This window comes from Lolium rigidum, chromosome 4 (genome assembly GCF_022539505.1).
Source record: "Lolium rigidum isolate FL_2022 chromosome 4, APGP_CSIRO_Lrig_0.1, whole genome shotgun sequence".
In the NCBI taxonomy this organism is placed as follows: Eukaryota; Viridiplantae; Streptophyta; class Magnoliopsida; order Poales; family Poaceae; genus Lolium; species Lolium rigidum.
The window spans coordinates 203,487,603-203,496,878 of record NC_061511.1 but is presented as its reverse complement, the minus strand read 5'-3'; the positions used below and the strand labels follow the sequence as shown (position 1 = coordinate 203,496,878).

The window sequence follows — 9,276 nt, the reverse complement described above, 5'->3', positions numbered from 1 at the left end:
AGAGACACCTCTAGTGAATTGTGGACCCCGGTCATTTCCTTTACACTGATAAATTCATCCACTGCAATCCTGCTCTCTTTACTTACTGCAAGCACTATTCTCTTTAATTACTGCAAACATCTCTTTTCACTCGATACGTCTAATCATTTGTGTTCAGCAAAACCGGTGAGATTGACAACCTCACTGTAAGTTGGGGTAAAGTACTTTGGTTGTGTTGTGTGCAGGTTCCACATTGTTGCTGACGCTGGTAGTGCGCCTGCCAATAGTCAGCTAGCAACACCTTCAGAAGTCACGCCTTTCTCCTACTGGTCGATTAAATCTTGGTTTCTTACTGATAAAAAACTTGCTGCTGTGCTCATCATACCTTCCTTTTGGGGTTCCCCAATAGTGTGAAGTCTGCGTTACGATAAGCACCATCAACCACCTCCTCGTTTGTCACCGGAGTTAAATTCGTGTGCGCACCCGCCCTCCGCACGCACCTCCACGGCTTGCCTCTTTCAAAAAAAAAAACCAGCGCAACCCAACACCGAGAAGACACGACAACCGCATGTCGAACCACCACACCAGAGGCGTGGCCGCGAACGGTATTTGCGACGTGAAACCTAACTGTCTCTGAGACGTGTGCTTCATATAGTGCATGGTACCAACCCACCAGACATGTGCTTACTAAGCGGGGGGAAATGGCGGATGGCATCGGTATTCCGTCGGTGCCCAAGATTGGCAGCAATCGGTGGTGGCAGGAGATCCACGACCGCCACCGCACGCCATCGGAGGCGGAGTAGGCGTCCCCTATGTGGGACATCACGAGAAACGAGAATTGGTGGGCTAACTTCTTCCTGGTGTGGCAGGAGGAGTAGATGGCGCCGGCCTCATAGGGTCGTCGAACTCGTACAACGTGGCAGGAGCCACTATTTTGGGGTGCGCCAGGCCACACCATGGAGGCCGCCCTCCAGGGGACCAGGCGTAGTGGACCTTTGTTGGAGATGCCACCGTCGCCACAATGGCTTCCCAAGAAAATGACGATGTCGTCTCGTTCTACGACATCCTGCTCGTCGTCTAGGCCGACACATTCCTTGTTGTCCTTCTCGCGCGCCTCGCGTGCCTCCCCAAACTGTCCCCAAAAACGAGGTGAAGGAGGAGTTCGCCACACTAGCGAGGAGGCGCCACCTCTTACGAGGCATAGTGATCTGCAATCCACGACAACCAGCGTAGCCCGTCTGCGTCTGCGCTGCACTAAGCCGGAGCCAAAGTTGGAGGAACAGATCGACGGTGGGGACTCGTAGATGGCCACTTACCTTCGCATGTTCTCCAACGTCGAAGATCCCGCGGACATGTCTGGCTACAACAAGGCGTGGATACAACAAATCATCGACCTCACGCGTGACGACGACAAGTTCGGCTCTACCAGCGGCGCTGGACCCAACGACATCCTCAAGGACGAGCCTAACCAGCGTGGAAAGAACGAGGTTGACGTAGACAAATTTCATTCAAGCTATGTAAAATATCATTAAATTTGAATAAAAATTACATTATCGTTTAAATCTAGTTTTTCAAAAAACTATTTGATAAACATGTGATGTATTTCTGGTGAGGACATCTTTTAGGTGACACGACTAGAGATGCTGGCCCGAGACTAGGTTTGTCACGTGCAATCTTGCCACCTGATGCTTGTCAGTTCATAGGGCCCGCTCACCATCCTAATCATAGATGCCTTCTTGCCTAAAAAATAAAAACCTTGGTTCCTTTCCCAACCGCAAATCAATCATGAACCACCCGGAATCCATCGAAAACATGGAGGAGTAGATATTCGTACCCAGAACGGATTCTGGAATAGCATACAAACACATATTGAGCGAGCGCATATAAAAAATCATCGTGCAGGTTCGAGGGCTCCAGCCAACCTTGTCCCTGCCTCCCCGAACCCGCTGGACTCGATCTCCACCCTGACCGGCAGCTCCTCCCCTCTTCCTCTCGTCGACAAATCTCAGGTATTCCGAGGTGCGCGCGACCTTATACCGTCTTCTGCTTCGGTGTTCCGTTGATGCTCGCCGTCGTGAGCTCTCTACTTAATTCCGTCGGGGCGGGGGGAAATCGGTTATCGCTCTGTTCTTGGGTGCCACGGCAGCGGTAGAAATCCTTGGCGGTGACAGGGTATCTTCGATTTGACCGCTTCGTTCTAGGGGCCTGTTTCCGCTAGTTCTTGGGGTGCGAATAGTATTAGATTTGCGCGGACCAGTTCTTGCGCTAATCAATCAGGTTATTGTTTACTAGAATGTGGGTGGAAGGTTGGTTCTCTGGGCGCGCACGAGCTGTTCGATGATATGTCTTCATGTCTGTTCTACTCTCGCGCATCATCACCCGTATGGATTGCAATACTTGCAGTTTCTTCTGTCTGGTTTGCCCAACAATGGGGAAAAAATCCGGCTACTTTAGCAGATGAAACCGGAAATTGAATCTCTTGTGCTCTTGTAGATGTCTTTAGTCTGTTGTGGTTCCAATTCTTCTCTGGGCAGCGTTTGCAATATATATTATTTTTTAACCAATGAGCATCCTGGTGTACAATTGCAGTGGATTAAAGATACCCTTTTGCTAGTTCTAGATCAACCGAGAATTAAGTTAGTTTAGATCAACTCCATAACCATTATATTTGCATTGAGATTACACATGGGTGTGCAAATACATGTGGGTATGCAATTGCACATCCTTTTCCCAATTACACATAAACTGCACATGAAATTGGGTGACCGAGAATTAAGTTAGTTCTAGATCAGCCGAGAACTAGCTGTGTCCTTAAAGATAATCCAATAACAACACATATGGTATGCCTGTATCTTGAAGGGGTCGGGTGGGCCATTCGGGGCTTCTTGTGCAACAGTGTTTGCTTTAGATTTCCATTGATTAATTTTACGTACTCACAACCAATATCTTAGAGGTCCAGGTAAAATTCTGACATGTTCCTACCAATGTCTTCTGTTCAGCGTGCGGATCATGACTTGTATGTTAAAATTTCAAATAAGATTTCAGATAAGTTGTGATCCACTACCATTTGTGCTTATATGCCCATGATGGCAATATTTAGACACCAACTGAGTCTACCTTTCTTGCCTGCTGGTGTGCTCTAGAAATCGGGGCATGGTGGTTGACAAATGAGCATAGGTCTTGTTGTTTGTTTCTAGTTACATATAAACGTGCCTTTTTGGTACAAACTGGAAATCAGGACCTATTATTTCCGAGAAAAATAAGCCCCCACTGGGCGAATGTATTTAGATAAACCGGATTGTGTTTTGACAACATAATGGCATCTGCGCCAGCCTTCCTCTCTTTTTTTGTTGTGTCTAATTTTGAGGTTTGCTGTTTATGTCAGGTTTTTATGCATGGCAGATCAAAAGGTTGCTGAAGCGTCATCTCTGGCCGATGAATACGATATGACGATACTGACTTCATCAGCATACACTTCGCCACTATTCCAAAGAGGATTTGATTCAGTTTATGTGCCTAAATATGGGGATATGAGTAATAGTCAGCAAGGTCCATATCCTGATTTGTTTACATCAGATGCCTTTGTGTTCCCTCCAAGCGAGCATGAAAATTTGCCAATAGAATCAGAGCTTGATGGATTGAACACTAACACAGATGGTCTGGATGGTAGTTGCGTTGGGAATTTGGTTGAGGGCAGTGATGAACCACACCAACAAGTTGATGACAAACCGCACCAAGAAGTTGATGAAAAACCACAGGAAGAAGTTGATGACAACAGTGATGAAAATCTGTCTTTCAGCAGTGACTTACTGTCCGCTATTGAAGCTACCAGCACTGAGTCAAAACTGTCTGAAATACATGCTGATCAAGAGAAAAACAATATGGGCAGCAAGTCTGATCTTCCTTGTGAAGGATGGTGGCAGAGGAAATCGACACGCGTATTTTACAGTATAAAGGGGGTGACTACAGTTTCCATTGTGGCCGCTGGTGCTTTGGTGGGCTTTGTCATAATGGGTCAGAGGTGGCAGCAGGACAGACTGCACCTTCATCAATTTCAGTTCAGCGTCAGTGGTGAGGTATGCTATCTGCCTATATCATCTGAATAATTTTTTGCTCGTAGAGCTTGCAGTATATCTTTATTACTCATTGTTTTTCCTATATTTATTTATTATATCTGGATAAACCATGCCAGCAAATGTCTTGATATGGCCTGGAACATTCAGAATACCAACAGTTAAGCTAAGCGTTCATGCATCCTGTTTGTGACTAGAAGTGTTAGATTTAACCTCCAGAATTTTTCACTATGGATGGATATTACTAGAACTCTAATGTGTGTGTGTGTGTGTGTGTGTGTGTGGGCGTGTGCGTCTGTGGCCAGGTGGGACTGTTTCTTATTTCTTGTTTCCTATATATATTTACATATTTCCTAATTAACTGTTACCATCTCTTAGAGATGCTATCCCTGAAAATAGAGGGACATGCGTCCTTATTTCATTAGGCAAGAAAGGGTAATCACATTCTAAGCCACCAAGTAGAAACCACTCGACAATCCCCGCATTATTAATATGTTTCTGAAGTTATTAGAACACTTCATTTATGAAAAAGGAACTACTCTTATATGGGAGACACATTCTTTTGGTAATTTGATCCTGTTTTGGTGAGAATTGTTTCATTTGGGCCTTTCCTATATAAAATACTACTAGCTTATTTTACCCAGAATGTTGATTTCATAAGTTAAGCTGGTATTAGTGGTTTTATTGTTTTGACTTTAAGGATTAGTTGTTTTCAGATTTTTTCGTGACACAATACCGTCATTTCTAATCCCTTCTCCAACACAACCATTATTCATTAATTTTAGTTGGTAGCCTCAAATCTCCTGATGTTGCATAGTAGCTAGATGAGTACGAAAACTAAAAAATAATAACTCCTGGATTTGGCTTTTTATTAGAATACAAGATGGAAAAGCCTTTGAAGCAAATCAGTTATGTCCTAGTAAATGTATGGGCCACTGATAATTAATTCTGTTTTTACAGAGCATGAACCGAATGATGGGACTATTCAGCCGTTTGAAGGATGGGCTTCCAGGGAGCCAGCAACTAAGGTCTCTGCTGCCCACTCGTGTATTCCCTCAACAGCCACTAAGCGCTTGAGTGGAAAAGGAGCAAATATTGATGGAAACTGGAGCTACTTTGATATATGATTTATTTTTCTAGGATATGATATTAGATAGCATATTTTTTCCTGTATTAGTATTAGTACAACCTTTTGAATTTTATGCTTGTGTAAATTTGTGGTCAAGCTTTTGATGGTAGGGGAACATGGTTATATGTGCCTGAAACTGTACAAATTCGCAAAAGCAACACACACGAACCAGACTGCAGGCAGATCTTTGGTAATAGTATGAATTCCTACTTTTTTGTTTTGCTATCCTGTCATTCCGTGTCTATGTGGCAAGCTCGATTTGGCACAACTGTACTTGTAGGACTGAGATGTAAATAGGGAAAAGAGTGGTGACTGTGTAAGATAGAAAATTGATATATGAAGGGGGAGCGAGATGTAGAAAGTAGTAGTAGAAGCTTTAGTTCCTCACTCTCATTACACTTCATCGTCCAGAAATTTGATCAACTATGTCCAGGTATTCTGTGAGTTCAATTGCTAGCTTCCCATCATGATATCAGATCTGGATGATTCCATTGCATTTCCCCTGCGTTTTTGAGTGGAATCAATCGTCGTTGTGCCGGAAGGGCCGTTCTGCGGGTTGTTGCTGTCGCCGCAGAAGCTGTTGGTGCTGCTGGTTTGTTGGGGCGAATTGAGCGTGTCGTTGCTCAGATCCTTCGCGATCTGGACGCAGCAAAGGAGGTTGCTACTTAGTAGTGGTCTCGGCATGTGTGAGAGACTTGGGGAGGCAGTGTCTTGCTCAGAGTGAAGAGTCCGAGATAGCTGTTGCGTTTCTGGTTAGTACGGGTCTGTTGTTCTTGCCAATATTGCGACCATGAGGCTTGAGAAACGAGCTAACAAAAAGTAACTACTGCACAAAAGGAAAATCTAGATGAAACTGTCAACCCAACCAGCAAAGTCTGAATAGTGTTTCCTTGTTACTCTGTCGTGTTTCTTTCAACCACTGAATCTCCTCTAAAAATTTCCCTACAGCAGTAAATATTCGGCTGCTTGCTCTGATAAATAAATGCATTCGTTGTTTTCCAAATGGCCCAAGCTGCCAAGCACCAAGCTGTATAATCCTCCCATATAAAAGGCTTTTGAGATGTTCCTTGAGAGCTGAAATACAATCTAGCCCATGAGCATTCTGGAGTTGAGGCTCTGATGTATGGGACATCTTCCTTCAGTCGTTACTTTTCAAGAAAGTGGGTGTTTGGGGTGAAAATCTCATCACGCCCATCATGTCGTTGCTTTCCTCTGGTCAAATATTATGGTGCACGTCTTCAATGCCTCCCGAAAACATTCGGCACGTGGTGTTTAATCAGATCTACCGTTCTTGGCATTGCAGACAAGGTAATTCATTCATTAAAAAGAGGAGTATCCATGACACAATTTTATGTATGCGCGCAACCTTGCAAGAAAACTTCAGAAGGGCAAAATCCCAATGCATCAAGCACGAGGCTAAACTTTGGGTCGCCGCCGGGGTGAAGAATTTGAGTTTTGTAATGACGGGAGAGTAATCCCTTTTTTTCTACTTTTGTTTGAATTTGGTTCGTCTTGTCAAGATAGTCCCTAATTAATGAATTGTGGCAAATCTTTTGCCCCCTTCTCAAACAAAAAAAATCTACGGTTCTGCAAACTTGTAGTGTTTACATGACAACGTTCTGTCTAGTCTGCTCAGACCAACAATCGCATCATAGGAATGAATATTTTATAGCAGCGTCCAGCCAAGATGCTAGAATTTAAGACCAAGCACTAAGCACGAATGATTCATCTTCCGCCCAGTATATGCACAAGCTGCAGCGAGATATGAAGTGCAGTAGTGGTACTTTTAAGAACAGGAGCAGGTGATAATACTGAATTTGTGTGATGCTTATTTTTTTTTCGATAAAGGGAATATATTAATATCAAGAAGATACCAATTACACCCAGCCTCTGCAACAACACACCACGCTAATGGCACTACGGATGCACACAACCAAAAAAAGGAAAAGAAAACTAAGAAACAAAAGTCCCGCTACAGCATCTCGGGCCTAACAACAGCAATACATCCACCACCATGACAATACCCGAATTACAGACTCTCCAAAAAACGACGCCTTCAAGAAGGGAACAGTGCTCAAACACCGTCGTCGCCCGATCAATGATCTTAGGTTTTCACCCTGAAGATAGTCCCCGCTCTCAAAACAATGCCTCCACCAAGGTCACCGTCAGGCACAACCAGGCTAAGGCCGGACCTCGGGTTTCCACCTCGAAAGGTAGGACTCGTGCTTCACCTGTGTTGCCGCCCACTTCCAAACCGCTCGCCGTGAAGCCGGGACACCAAGCAAGCCCCTCAACAGCGCGGAGACTTGAACCTCCCTTAGCTAGTCCTCCCCTCCGGCCTTCAAGAAATTCTCTTCTTCCGACTTTCATCATGGATCCATAGTCACTTGATGTCAACACAGAAAAAGAGCTTCGCGCCGCTCCCTCCAGAACTAAACGGTCGAAATAAACGCATGAGTGCGCACGACCGAATACCTCCGATCCAGCAAACTCCAGGCAAAGCACTGTTACATTCGCCGGCGGAGCCTTCCGGAACTCAACCCTCCGTCCAGATCACGAGTCCAGGCCTCCGGTAGGTCCTCCTCTTCACGCAAGAGAGGCCCTAGGACCGCCGCCTTTATTCAGGTCGGACCCCCACGTCGGCTACCAACCCGGGCTGGCCAACCCAACCCTCCACCGGCGACACCATCGCCGGCTTCCAAGCCCTGACGCCCGCCACCTGCCACCAGGTCGACGCCGTCACAGCCATCTAAGGCCGCCGCCCTTTGTGCCGTGATCCAGACCTTGAGGAGGAGCAGCACGAGATCCGCCCCCATCACCACCCGCCCGGCGATGCCTAGGCAAGGTGTGTGTAAAACCTTACTCTTCCACTGAAGTAGATGTTTGGGTTGTAAAACCTTTTGGTACTGTTCTTTTGGAGCCCGTGCGTGGCTGGTTACCCTGGTCCTATGATGAGTTGCAGACATTGTAGATAATCTATCAGTTTCCGAAATGAATTCGGTAGCCGTGAGGCTCCTTAATTCGTAATAAAATTTAGGACCGTAAAGCAGAGACATATAGCGTCCAAATAATTGATGTAGTGAGCTGATGTACTTAAAGTGGGCACAGTGCAATACTAGGTCATGTCTGCTCATACTTCAGATCAGGCGAACCACCGTACGATGCAGGTGCAAAGCTTTGCCCTTGGGCCAGTTGACAGAGTACGTATTGCTCTCGTGACATTTAAGTTTGGTACTCCACTATAGTACAGACTAGTGCTGCTAGCAACTTAACGCAGTGACCACTACAGCCCGTCTAGAATCAGTGTCCTGTCTGATCAGATTTGGCTCATCATCGCTAGGTCCTTTTCTTTTAACTTGTAAAAAGAACAGCTCATGATCAGTGAAGGCGGGTGCTTGGCCTTGCACCACTCCAACCGAATTCAGCAGCAGACAACGTTCCTTCTAGACTGCAGATATGGATTAACTCATATGAAACGGGGGCAAGGAAAGCACAAACTGCAGAACTGACGGCGAAGAAAAGACCTGCTCACGCTGATGTTCGATTTAATAATTTTTCTATCTGTAATGTAGCACAACGATCAGATGGCCGAGTTGGTCTAAGGCGCCAGATTAAGGTTCTGGTCCGAAAGGGCGTGGGTTCAAATCCCACTCTGGTCATATAATTCTTTTTTTATTTTCTACCAATTTTTTTCCACCTTTCTTCCTGCGTGTACTGCAAACTAACACGCACGTGCAAGATGGGAACCTATGTTTTCTCAGCACGGGCAATCAAACTTCTGGTTTGAGAGGTTTTTCCACTATTTCCCGAGCGGATCCAAACACACCCCCAGAACCACTCCATTGCCCGTTTGACAGGCCGGGTTTGGACGGGCTGAAACCCAGCAATCGCCGGAAAACTCGCGGGTTGAAGTGTATGTGATACACCTTTTTGGCCGCTCGACGTGTCGCAGAGCTCCGGCGGCGCAAATAGGAAGGCGAAGTCGGCGACCTTCCGCGCGGCCTCACCTTGCCGATCAATTCCGTAGCTGATGAAGGGAGACCGCCGTCTGCCTTTGGGTTCTTCCTCTTAGCGCTCCTAGCTAGAGCCTAGAGG

General features: G+C 45.8%; 1 protein-coding gene and 1 non-coding gene across 3 annotated transcripts; both read left to right on the top strand.

Annotated features, from left to right (window-relative positions):
- The first annotated feature begins 1,765 nt into the window (after positions 1–1,765).
- On the top strand, positions 1,766–5,402 carry LOC124649137 (ATG8-interacting protein 1-like). 2 transcript variants are annotated; one of them, XM_047188803.1, is made up of 3 exons: positions 1,766–1,988; positions 3,365–4,055; positions 5,013–5,402. In XM_047188803.1, the coding sequence occupies exons 2-3, from the start codon at positions 3,375–3,377 to the stop codon at positions 5,127–5,129; spliced, it is 798 nt and encodes a 265-aa protein (XP_047044759.1). In that variant the 5' UTR covers positions 1,766–1,988; positions 3,365–3,374; the 3' UTR covers positions 5,130–5,402. The 2 variants fall into 2 exon arrangements, with proteins under 2 accessions (XP_047044759.1, XP_047044760.1); XM_047188804.1 differs by having other exon boundaries at positions 1,766–1,998.
- Positions 5,403–8,759: 3,357 nt separating this feature from the next.
- Positions 8,760–8,840, top strand: TRNAL-AAG. Its single transcript has one exon. It is a non-coding gene; the product is annotated as a tRNA-Leu (tRNA).
- The last annotated feature ends 436 nt before the right edge of the window (positions 8,841–9,276 follow it).